At 51.0% G+C, this 12535-nt stretch overlaps 5 protein-coding genes across 5 annotated transcripts; 3 read left to right on the top strand and 2 right to left on the bottom strand.

The window, feature by feature from the left end:
* Positions 1-373: 373 nt before the first annotated feature.
* Positions 374-2448, bottom strand: AYO21_10989 (hypothetical protein; the record flags this gene model as incomplete). Its single annotated transcript, XM_022660892.1, has 2 exons — positions 374-2147; positions 2204-2448. The coding sequence occupies 2 exons, from the start codon at positions 2446-2448 to the stop codon at positions 374-376; spliced, it is 2019 nt and encodes a 672-aa protein (XP_022506779.1).
* A 1531-nt stretch (positions 2449-3979) lies between these two features.
* AYO21_10988 (hypothetical protein) lies at positions 3980-4651 on the top strand (the record flags this gene model as incomplete). Its single annotated transcript, XM_022660891.1, has 1 exon — positions 3980-4651. The coding sequence occupies one exon, from the start codon at positions 3980-3982 to the stop codon at positions 4649-4651; it is 672 nt and encodes a 223-aa protein (XP_022506778.1).
* Positions 4652-5363: 712 nt separating this feature from the next.
* AYO21_10987 (hypothetical protein) lies at positions 5364-6179 on the top strand (the record flags this gene model as incomplete). The annotated part of the gene is made up of 1 exon (XM_022660890.1): positions 5364-6179. The coding sequence occupies one exon, from the start codon at positions 5364-5366 to the stop codon at positions 6177-6179; it is 816 nt and encodes a 271-aa protein (XP_022506777.1).
* Positions 6180-7482: 1303 nt separating this feature from the next.
* Positions 7483-9872, bottom strand: AYO21_10986 (hypothetical protein; the record flags this gene model as incomplete). Its single annotated transcript, XM_022660889.1, has 5 exons — positions 7483-8617; positions 8709-8779; positions 8841-9320; positions 9369-9396; positions 9442-9872. 5 exons carry the CDS (start codon positions 9870-9872, stop codon positions 7483-7485), a joined length of 2145 nt encoding a protein of 714 aa, XP_022506776.1.
* Positions 9873-10506: 634 nt separating this feature from the next.
* AYO21_10985 (hypothetical protein) lies at positions 10507-11007 on the top strand (the record flags this gene model as incomplete). Its single annotated transcript, XM_022660888.1, has 1 exon — positions 10507-11007. The coding sequence occupies one exon, from the start codon at positions 10507-10509 to the stop codon at positions 11005-11007; it is 501 nt and encodes a 166-aa protein (XP_022506775.1).
* Between the last annotated feature and the right edge of the window lie 1528 nt (positions 11008-12535).

Raw genomic sequence — 12535 nt, 5'->3', positions numbered from 1 at the left:
TCTCTCCCGGCGTCCGGTGTTTGAAATAACAAAACTAGTAATGCATGGCGATGCGATCGTCTTCTCAGAATTACGATTGGTCGGCAAATGAAGTGTTGATGACTCAATTGCCGACGTGAGGGGCAGATGCCGATCTCCCCCTGACATTCCCTCAGCCTTGCATAATCATCGTCGTTCTCGCCGAGGATGATTATGCACGCGTGGAGAGTGTTGGACCCAACAAAACCAGAAAGATTCATGTTCGTGCTGGTCTTATTGAGTAAATCTACTATCATGACTATTAAGCATGCTTTCTAGTTTTCATCACTCTCCTGGTCCACTCGCATCTTGTTCACCTGGCAATCTGTTCGTCTTTCCATACGACACACCCCGATCACAACAAGATCGAGACCGCCGTCGCTGAGGGGTCCATCACATCATAAGACTTGTTCTTATCATCCATGTCTTTGCTGTTCATCTTAAATACCTCCGCCAGCTGCATTAGATCCGCATACAGCTGTGCAGCTGCTGCCGCAAGCTGAGTCTGGTTGTTGAGTGATGCAAGCTTGGCTGTGGAGAGGGCAAAATTGAGCATGTTCTGTTCCTCTGCCACTCTGTAGCTGAGAAGATAAGGGACGTGAGATGCCAGCAACCATTCACGGGCGTGCTTGATCGGATAAGCGGCTAGTAAGTCTTCTTCCTCATATGTCTTGAGATCGTCGAGGCTCTTTGGCAATGGTGAGAATAAAGCCGAGGGCTTACTGATAACGAATGATTGGTAGTAGCTTTGGAGATAGTTGATGGCGGTATGCTGTGGCGAGGCAATATGGATGCACATTGTGACGGCGTCGACGAGGTCTTCGAAAGTCTTGATCTCCGGAAAGGACTTCATTTGTCCTCCATTGTCATCTTGCATCTCCTTGATCCAGCTAGCAATCTGCTCGTCCTTTTCCACCTGCTCATCGGAGTGAATGTCAATGGCAAGAACACTCGACACGAACTTGCGAAGAGTCTGCCACATGAGAATCATGTTCCGTGCATAAGCATAGTTATGAAACTTTGGGTTGCTGGCCAGTTCCTCAGGTGGAAAGCCTCTCGATGCCAAATCATTTGGCACGTATTTTGCTGTCCAGTCGAAGCGTTTGTACCCATCCCTTAGGAAAGCATAGAGTTGGGGATCTGTGATACCCACTATCTTGACGATGATGTTTGGAACGAGGGTTGCCCGAGCTGCTGCGTTGACCGACAAGGTCTTAAGCCAGTGAGGTTGGAGAAGGCGATACACTGGGTGGTCTGTTGAGAAGGCGCGATGTGCCGCCACAATGGTGACCTCCTCCACCAGATGGGTATTGATAAGATGCACTGTGACTTCGTGTCTCAACCAGTCTGAGGTTTGGGCGCATGTCTTTGCATACCGCCATGGCCAATCGTCCTTAGACTCAGGGCTAGATGGACTAGACCTCTTGTTGAAGATGACCACAGAGTTTGCAAGGCTGCCTTTGTAGTCAACAGCTATAGCCAGTGGATGAAGAGCGCCGGCATCTGTGAGTTGAAAGAGAGTCACCGAAGCGCATAGACGTCTCATTCCATCATTGGAAATCATATCGGCCTGCTGATCTGCCCCAATGGCGGTTCGGAAGTAACTGCAGTCCTGGACATAGAAGGATTTGGGATTCCCAGTCGACAGGAGATTCTGAATTTCAGTATTTGACTGGGCGGCATCGGTAAAGTCTTTGAGCCACTCGGACGAGGCTTGCTCGATGGTGGTAGGATTTGTGCCCACAAATTGTTGTTGAGCAAATACAGCATCGGTCCACCAGTCAGGACGATTGCCAATATTCTCCTCGTCAAAGATGTCTTCCTTGTTCTTATGAAGCTCGTTGTTGCGTGCCTCGATGCTGTCAACTGTGAAACCTTCCGGATGGTCGTGGATAAAATCAAGGATAGTGTCCGGGAGGAGTGTGCCCACAAGGGTTCCAGTGTCAAGAAGCCTCATGAAATCGAAAATCTTGAGCAAGTTGACTTGATCTACTTTGGGTATGATGTCCAGATGCGGTGGGTAGTTGTCACTGCCTGGCTTCTGGAACGTGTAGAGAGACTTCGGGTCGACAGCTAGGGCCAACGGGACGCTGGTCTCAAAGCCGGCCACATCGAAGAAGGATTCAAATCTGTGTCTGTTTAGTATCCCGTCGACTATAGTAGAGAAGACATTTCCCGGGAATACCTTGTTTCGATGCGTTTCATCATCTGCGTCAAGGCCAACTTTGTTCCTTGATAGGTACCAGCCTGAATTGGAGGAGGCTTCCCAACATCTTTTGGAGGGGTGATCTTCTTGTCTGTGTCGGCAGCAGAGATAGCCCGTGGCACGATTGATTTGTTCAGCAGCTCGGAGGTGAATGCTCCCTCGTCCCAGCCTTGCTTCAGTGGAATGGCAGTGACGGATTTCACCGGTACTTGAGCAGTCCCCATAGTAGATGCCGATAGAGTGTTAGCCGATTGGGTGTTTTTCTTAGGGATGCAGGATAGAGATTGAATGAACTGTTGAATGCCCTGGAGGCTTCTGTGGACGAGGTCTTTAAATGCATCTGGGGTGCAGGTGAAGGGACGTCTGTACCCTTGTTGACGCTCTGTTCTGGCCCTGGTGATGGACAAACAGGATCGTGAGGGTCGAGCAGGAGGAGCACCGGGAGCAGAGGGACTGAGTCCGACCTGGGAGTTGATTGAAGCCACAGACTCTGGGGGGGAAACGTTCGTGTTGGACGAGTCCAGCCGCAGCTGAGGCTGCTCCTGCGATTGGTCCATTGGGCTGCGAGGGATGTGAAGACGACCTCAGCCTAGACCTGGACACGAACTCAACACGAACTCGTTGCTTTGTTACAGCTCCACAAGGCAAAGTCGGTGTGTTGTGCTGCATGGATGGTCAGTTGGAATTACAATGTCAAGAGTGACACCGCCTGTCACTTTCACCTCAGACTCTCTTGTCTGTGCCTTCCACATGTCAACCGATCGCACCTTCCGCGGGCTCTCGACCTTGAACAACCTTTAACCTCCCCTCGGCAGCCACTGCACTGCGAATCCCCCCTCTTTACCCTGTCCTTCCAGACTCTGCGGCTGAAGTGACAGGAAGGTGCTCGGAGGTTTTGGTGTGTAACAACCACAACCAGGTGCACCCACCCACCAGTCAAGAAGGAGTTATCCATCATGCAGGAGGAACCATGCTTGTCGTTGACGCAACACTGCGAAGTCTAGCTCAATTGGACGCCACTTGCCTACCTGCCTTGACAGCCTCATCCTCTCTCTCTACGTTCAACAAGATCCAGCCGTGTCCCAAAGCACCACGAAATCACGGCGAGTTTCATAGTTCCAGTTCAGGATTACCATCAGTTTCAGACATATCTTGGCAAATGTGCTTGGACCGAGTCCATCACACTTCCTTCCAGTTTGACAGGTGGGGATTGCTGTCACTGAGGTGGTACAGATTGCCTTGGCCTGTTCTCCCAGCCTCCAAATCCTCCACCACCAAGACTGCTTCTTAGAGGCAGACAAGGATACTCTCATATGGGACTCCTTGAACAAAAAATCATGACTATATCCCATCCATAGAATCGGTGACAGCCTCTACGAATGGATGAGAGTAGAATACAAGCATATCCGTAAGGCAGAAGGTTGCGAAAGATGCCGCACTCAAGACTTTCGCTGTTTCTGTTCCCGCCACACCAGAGGTAGGCATCCAAGACATGGCTTTTCGTGTCAGAATCAGGCCTCCTTGGCTACGAGGCAACTCTGTCTCTCAATGGGTCGTGGATACGATGGTGTTGGTGGCACTGAGTATTGGGACCCCGACAGCCTGACGGCTTGTCAGCTCGAATCTGCAAGCAGCCCCGTGGTTTGAATAGTATAAAGGCTGCGTAACCTGGGCTTTTCATTCTATCAGCAACCTATCTTCTGTTCTTTCCTCAAAATCTAGCCACACATATCATTGTAATCCAAACAAGACGCCATGCCAATCCCACACTACGGCGTATGGAAGGGCATTCCTGTTTCCTACCAAGTTGATGGTCCAAATGACCGTACTCCTCACATCAACCTTTCCTTCAAGGATGACAACCACGGAACGATCAAACGGAAGGCAGCAATCAATGTCAAATCCCAGGACCACCCGAACGAACTTGTCTACTGGTTCAACCATAACTTCTCTCACTTGGTGACTCGAGACCTCGAACACCTAGACTACGGCTTCCACCCGATTGATCCCCGTGATCGTGACACACGCGACCTTGCCCTCGATTACATCCGCACTCGTAACCTACTCCGAGTCCCCGACGGGAGAATCTTGCCATTTCGCGAAAGCGGACCTGACAATGATATTCTCGATCAACTCCGACCCATCCTCGACGACGCCATCAGACAGCGTGCAGACATCTACCTCTATGGTTCGTCCTTTGGCTCCGGCATTCATGACATACATATGAACCAAGGAAGTGTTGGCTTTCCCAATGGCATTGGACAAGATGGAGCTTTCTTCTTACGATTTCCGGATGGTCATTGGGAAGCGGTGTTTCTGGCCTTTGCATCGCAGCGGATTCCAACTGACGATCGGAATGGGCAACCAGTGCCTGACAGCACATCCCTGGAGAGAATTATTGGGAGACAAGGACGTCCACGGCTCTGATGAACTGTAATACCGATCATATCCTTGGTCATGACTTATCAGGGGACACTATGAATGCTGATGGATGGAGATCTATAGTAATCAAGGGGATGTTATGACTGAACGGCTGTGAAGGGACCGAGACTGATTCAGGAGCAGAAATGTCAAAAGTGCTACTGCGCGTCGAGACCATTTAATCAACGCTCTCCAATCTGAAACTTCAATTTCCGTACTGTAGTAACTATCCTATCACAAAATCCTCATCGGATTTTGTCTCTCGAACTGCCATTCTCTTTGTCTGGGAAAATCAGATGCTGGTGACTGAAGCGACCTTGAGAAAGGCTGCGGGAGTACATAGCGACAGAGGCAGTTGTGAGAAATGAAATATCGCAGCCTATCTCAATCCATGACCAAGCAGCTCCATGGAAACATCACGGTTTGTTTGTCACTCTTAATCTATTACTGCTTCAGCAAGAGAGATTCTCCCTTCTCTGTCCCCCCGAAGCTCGAGCCTAATCGCGTCGAACCACGGGTCGCGGCAGTTGTGAGTCAGAGAACAAGACCGTGAAGGCAAGTTTCAGGAAATAAACCAGTTCAATGTTGGGATGCGGTGTCTTCAATCTTCCATATGATGCTGCATGTAGGACGCAAATGACGCTTGTCCGTTCTTCCTCCAGTGTTCTATCCAGGAGTCATTCTTCGCACAAGACCTCCCCTATGTTCAAATTCTCTCATGAAACCGGCCGCAACTTGTCGAGCCGAAGATGAGGGTCTCGTTACTGTGCTTGGAAAGGCGACCGCAGTTGCAACACCGAATACAAGAAGCCAGACCTACCGACGACGCACTGCGATTGCCACTTCTAAAACTGCGAGCCGTCATCGCTCGCGCTGCAACAGGTCCGAATGCCCAATGGGAGATGCAGCGGTTTTGATGGCACAGATGGAAATGATGTTCAAGAAGTTGGCTGTTACGCTGCTGCCGTATACTCCTCCAGACTCAGACCCGCCAAACTCTTCGGGAGTTTACTGTCCTACTCCTACAACCCCTACACCAGCCGTGACGGCACGAAAGTTCCTCCAGCCAAGAGGCCATGTGCGACACTCGTCTACCGAGTCATTTCCAGCGCTTAAACTTCCTGCAGAGATCCGACTCCTGGTCTACAGAAGTTTCCTCACGATCCCGCCCGAGAAAGCATGGGGGCAGTGCGACAAAAAGCACCAAGTCAAAAGAGTAACCATCACTTTGGCAAGAAAGAATCTCAGACGTGTATGCCATCAGATCGCCAGGGAATGGGACCCGCTCTTTCTCTCCACCACCACCATGACTATACGAAATCTGCTTGCTGGCTGGGACCCTCTCTCAGGATCTAATATGCTGAATAAGACGCCATTGACAGCGTTTGGAGAAATCTGCCGCAGGGGCACTGAAATGGTATATAACATTCCCCATACTCGTCGCCCTGGATCGGCCTTGTTCCAAATGGTCTTCCTCGAAAGACAGTCACTCTACAAACTGAACAAAAATCCGAAGGCTTCGATACGTTATTAGGAGTGCTTCTCCGACTTGCATAGACTTGGACGACCTGAAGATCCTGGCTGCATTGGTTCGGACTCCCCAGGGACAAGCTCTGCAGTCGGTAGAAGAAGTGACTGTTTCTTACAAACCTTTGCTTCCCGTGAGAGATGTGACGTGGGAAAGTATATAGAGAACATGCATAGGACTGAGTCGGAAGTGGGACGATGTTAAAGACCTTTTCCAACCCAACGATGGACTTGGGTGCTTGGAAAATTGGACGGTGGTCCGGCGCATGTGGTACGACAGCAAGCTCATGGGGGGCCCGTGGTCTGAGGGTTCACGAGGTTCATTTAGTCTTTCGCAAATCGCAACCGGTTTCAGCAGTAGGGAATCCTGAATGAGTGGAGTTAGCGGGATGGAGATCATTGGGTGAATGAGTCCTCGAAGGAGAGACGGGAGTAGGAATTGAGAGAGAGATTCGGTGACGCAGTGCCGATCGGCATGAGAGAAGGGATATGTCCTGAAGGCAATCACAGGTGTGGGTGGGTGTCGAGAACCAGTCAGGGCATGGAGGGCAATGCAAGAGGAGTCCAGTCTACCCTGGTCCTGTCCCAATTCTTCGTTTCACGCATGATGTACTGGAACCTTTGCTCTGTACACTGCAACCGTTCTTCTGACAGACCCTGATCAGGGTTGAGATCGTTGTGATCTGACATGAGATACGTGGGCAGTAATACCTCGGCCACCGTGTTTTTGATCAATGGAATTGATTATCCCGGTGCTGTCTGTCCATAGATCGTTCCTCGCTCCTCATCTACCCGAGTTGGAATACCTCTCCCGCACATATATCCAAGTGTCCCCCCGGCGGCGGTACGTCATGCCACGTCGCGCAAAGACACGTCCTCAACCCATGAAGTCGAAGCCAGTGAACGGCCGGCCGGATCCGCGAAGAGGGGATGCACACTTCTGCTTCAAGTCGACAAGAACAATTCAAGGACTGAGAGTGAGCAGATGAGGATTCTGAGGTCAAGTTCTCCTCTGTATTTCTCCCCCGACTGGGTGAGTACTAACCGGCACAGGTATTACTTGTTTAATTGCTCACTCTTTTTCTGGCGAGGGAGTCGGAGGGATAGATAGGTTGGTCTGGGGACGTAACTATGACCATCTAGTGATTTAGTGACACAAAGCCTTGTTGATGGAGGAACTGAACTAGAACGAATGGAAATGAATTGAACTGAGTTGAATTGAAACTCTGGATGCGAGTAAGAGAATCAGAATAGCAATAATCGGTGAGCAGAGTGGAGTGGCCGGTTCGCTGTGCCGTACAAGATCAAGATCAAACACCCTCCCAGCCAGGCTGTCCGCCGAATCCCGTCCAGTTCCAGGGGTCGAGGTGTCCGGGTTGCCCTGCCATATTGATATTCGCGTCCATCTGTCCACTGAAAAGGGCGAAATCATCCTGTATCTCGTTGTTGTTGCCGCCGTCGCTGATGTTATTATAAGGCATGCCGTGGTCCCAGAACCCCATCCCCATGGGCGTCGGCGTCGGCGTCGGCGTGATGTGCATCGAACTTGGCATTATTACGCCACCACCATCGTCAATGTTGGGATTCCTCGTCAGCATGCTCGGCAGGCCGGTATCGACATCCCTGGCACGCAGGGCTATTTGTGAGAGTGCGTGCTTGATGGAGGAGACGACTCTTGGCTCTGTCATCAAGACATCTTCAGGTCGCTTGGGAGCTGCCTCGTACGCCTCCCATGCCTGCAGTACCAACTTGGTGAAGAGGCGGAAGAAAGGACTGTCTTCCCGAAAGTGAGGCCCGAACCACGCACTGTAATTGTCACTCATGACTTCCCAGGCGTGACAGGCCTGGCTGCTCAGCGGCTGGCTTCGCAACTCTTGCACGATTTGGATGTAGGCAGGGAATGGGAAGTAGAATTTGTTGAGCCAACGGAATCTCTTGGTGAGCGGTGACGCCATGAGCTTGGTGTTGCATTCAAGCATTGTGAGCGCATAAGAAGTGGCGGTGTGTCGCTGCGCATTTGTCTGTCGTGAGGATGATCCAAAATACCGAGACTGATGTTCCAGAAGGCGATATTTGGCCAGGTGAGCGCGTGTCGTCCACATCGTCATGAACTGCAGTGGGTGCTCTTGGTCACAGTGCCTGAGGTACCGGTCCTCAATCATCTTCTCCAGCCTGACTAGCTCAGTTTCATCTCCTTCGGCCTCGCTCTGGGCAGTAATGACGTTAACCTTCAGGGCTGGGGTAGTAAAATCGAGATGGGTCGAGGAATGGCGGATCACTTCACCCAGTTCACAACGAACGACAGCAAAAAGTGCTTCGGTGGTATTTCCCTGCGTCACTGGCGGTCTCCTCATATCCGGCTGCAGGTCAGAGTCGTTCACATTGAGGGGAACTTTGCAGTCCCATGTCGGATCTAGCGTTGCAGTCCTGGAGTTTGTGGTCTCGCTGACACGAGTATCAAATAGCACCAGCGACCACCACAATCTTCGGCGCATTTCCGCCTCAAATATCGTGTGTTTTGCCAATACCGACTCACTATGGATACCCATGCGTTGGGCAATGCGAATTACCACAGCAAGCACAGATGACAGGGACTGAGGAAATGAACTGGATCTGACAGAGATCTGGCGCTGTTAGGAGGGTGAAACCAGCTGTTGGTTATACGTACCAGGTAGAGATATAGTGCAGTCAAGCAATCACGGTCGTTGGTTCGTAAGAACGAGCAATTTAACAGCGCCTGTTGACAGGCATAGTGATATCTCATCAAAAGATCTTCTTTCGGGCACTCGAAAAGTCGCTGGCAGTCTTCGGTCGCATGGCTCGAGATCGCCACACAGTAGATACTGAACATCAATGCTTCCAAGGTTGGACTGATTTTGGAAATGTCACTGACAGCTTCGATGAGACGTCCCTGCAGGCTGGGAGTGTGTGTAACCTTGAGCAGCGGGTTTACGTTGTCCGAGTAGATCTGCCACAGCCGGAAGACTTGAACTGGGTCGGGATGTAGACTGGAAAGGTTGACTGCTGGGCCACGGGCACCGAACAAAAGGTTATCATCGCTTACGACTGATTGATCGTACACGTCTTTCACAGCGCTTTCAAGCTCATTTTCATGAGAGGCGGCGCTGTCACTATCAGAGTCTCGGAACTGTGGGAGCAGTCAGAAGAGCTCACAAATAAGGCGACATGGCCGTACCCCTTGACTCATGACATGCCATACATTTCTGGGAGAGTCAGCTACCATGGATCAATTCCTGGAACACGCATACTTGACTCCGTAACTTCTTCCGGACCTGCTGGTGGTCGAGGGAGTTTGCATCTCCGAGTCCATATTTTCTGGAGGCTCACCGTCAGAGCCGTAGCCACTCCCGGCGACGGATTTCCCTTTCTCCAATCCAATATCATTGTGGAGTGGTTCGAACTTGACGTTGTTCTGACGGAGCAAATCTTCGTACTTGGCTATGCGCTCCAGGAGCTCTTTCTGTGGGGGCCTTCGCCTCAGTCGTCGCTTAAGTAAGGGGCTGGGAACACATTGGACTCGAGACCTGACACAGTTTGCGCAAGGGAAGATGCGGTCGCACTTGACCTTTCGCTGCTGGCAGAGGACACATGCAAGCACCCGCTTTGGCTTCCCGGGGGAGGACGGTGGAGCCGTTGCTATCGGGATGGGGCTATTCAGGGACTGCGCCGTCATCGACATAGTGGACGATATGTTTTCGAAGAAACCCCGAGACCAAAAGGTCGGGGATTTCAACTGTCCATGGTGCGACGTCAGTGACTTGTCGTTCAACCATTCTGCCTGGAACCTCGACCATCCAATCACAGGTTGTGCTGAGTGGGGGTCACATGATGGACCCACCCCGGACTTTCTACTTGTCCGAACCAACATATCAATTCAACTTCACCTCGCAAAGTTGAAGTATCACCGTAATCACAAAACACGCTTCCATTGACGTTGAAAGACATCAGAAATCAAACCTTCTCTGATCACTGTCATTTGGAGGACAAGCGTGTTTCTTCCTTTTTCCTGTATTCTTTGTCCAGCTGCATAATGGGTAACAAAGAGATGTTTCTCCCCATTAACCTCATCGCTTGACCTAGCTTCGACGAAAGGCAGCTGAAGGAGTCACTTTGAAAAGGAGTATGGGTCTTGAAGAGCTGCCTTGGGGAGCTCCGAGTTGACGGGGCAATTTCCATAAATATACAACATCATCTCCAGGTCATGCTCTCGCAGTACTACCCTCAACGACCATTCCACTGGCAAACAACCAGCAAATCAACCAAGCCCTTTCCAGCAGACTCACAGCAAACTATCAGAACCGACAAAGACAGAAATGTCCGATTCCACAGTCGACAAAGACCCAGACCTAGTCGAGAGATTTGCCGAGCCTCTCATGGAAACTCCCAATCTCTCGACTGAGGGCTCTCCGGATGGTGCTTCGACCGAGGCTGGCGTTGACCCTGTGGAGCAGATTTCCAAGGCGTTTATGAAGATCAGTATGAGGGCTTCGTCTGCTGACCCGGCCAAGTGGCAGCCTGTTGCTGGCGATGTTCACGCTACCGGTGCCGAGACTAGTGCCACAACCTCCCCCGACCCAGACACTACGAACTCTGCTCCTGATTCCCAAGGTGAGGACGATAGGGCGCGCCTCGAACGAGAAGTCATCGGCGTTCTCGATACTGACTACTTCCAGCGGACTCAATATGGGACCTTGCGTGCCGATCCTTCCCGTCGTAATCGTCGTATCCATCGATACAGATTGAAACGCCGGTTGGCCGCACGACTTCGAGTGGATTCTCCAGGGGGGACTGGGACCGGGGGTCTAGCACAATGATGGACTGAGAAAATAGATGGGAGGTAGAGGACTCGTGGAGAGTTTGCCTAGCGCTCTTGAAGGGCTTGACCCGGAAGGTGTGAAAGATGGTAAGGTGTAGCATGAGCCAAGATAAGATATTATTATTATTCGTATCTCCCACTTTTGAATTTTGTAGATGATTTTATATCTTTTGTCTAGGGCGCTATACCAGAGCCACCTCCAGCTGCTATGGCCACCATAGCACTACCCTTTTCCTTATGAGATATTATGCACCATGCCCCGTGTTTATCCCAGTGTTTCTGTTTCGGACTTCGATCTGCATAAAGCCACACTCTTTGCTTTTCTCAAGTACGGCACATGGCCCGTGTTCATTATCTCAATTCATTAACTGCTCAATGCCCCCTTGTTAAGATCTTAAGGCTGCACAAAGCGTCCAACAAAGCCGCAGTGGGTAAGGCCACTGACTTTCACAGCACCACTGCCTACCTTTTTCCTTAGTGACGAAGCACATTGAACCATAGTCAGATTCGAGACACGGTTGGCAGGGTCTCAATGAGGCAGCCCCAAACTGCCTTCCACAGACAATGCCTTGCACCACTCAGCCACGGAGCAGTACCTCGTAAGGCAGTTCTCAGCCCTTGACCATAGACCTGCCTCAACCCGCGCTCGACGGCCTTATATACCTCTCGACACCTGCCCGTTCCCTCCAATCTATCATCAATTACAAGCATCCTGAACAAGCAGACGATTCAACTCGTTTCTACTGATCAACAGCAAACCCCATTCCCCACCCCATCCCATCTACCACCAAAAACCCTCAACCAAACTCCCAAAAGTTGGAAAAAGGCTTGCAACATGATATCCCCGCTGTCATTCCTCCCGAAGCGCCACTCCAAGTCCAAATCCAGGTCGAAGCACCAGCGTGCCGACGACGACCTGGAAGCAGCGCGCCCGGCGTCTCCCACCCCGTCATCGTCATCGGCCAACACCTCCGAGACCCACCCGCACTTCAAGACCGATCCCACCGCATGGACGTGGAAGGACAACGTCAAGTTCTACGCGTGGAGGGTCAAGTTGAGGGTGCTGTACGCGCTTGAGTCGTATCGAATCAAGAAGGCCTTTGGGGCCGAGTTTGATTACTGAGACGAAACTCCCCTGTTGATGTTGATGTTGGTGATGATGGGATAGTTGACTGTCTGGCTGACAATGTAGGCGTCGAATCATAGGGACAAGTGTGAGTTGAAAAGGCGTAGAGTGGTGATGAGGAGTCGATAATAAAAAAAAAAAAAAAAAAAAAAAAAAAAAAAAAAAAAAAACAGGGCCCGTACGCCCCCACGTGCGGGACGCCCGCCCAGACGGCGCACAGCAAGCAGCGCATGCACCAACAACACACAACAGAAACAAACAACCAGCAACAAGTAGAAGACACTAACTGACGACGACCAGCGTCACGTAGGACAACACTCTCACGACCAACAACATCTCCCGTACCCACAACTAACTCCTCACAGACTCTCATTCAGTCGCTGCTCGACCGCACGAATCA

The sequence above is a fragment of the Fonsecaea monophora genome (assembly GCF_001642475.1).
Source record: "Fonsecaea monophora strain CBS 269.37 chromosome Unknown Scaff139, whole genome shotgun sequence".
Classification (NCBI taxonomy): Eukaryota; Fungi; Ascomycota; class Eurotiomycetes; order Chaetothyriales; family Herpotrichiellaceae; genus Fonsecaea; species Fonsecaea monophora.
Note: the sequence above shows the minus strand (reverse complement) of the source record. Positions and strands in the feature narration are given on the sequence as shown.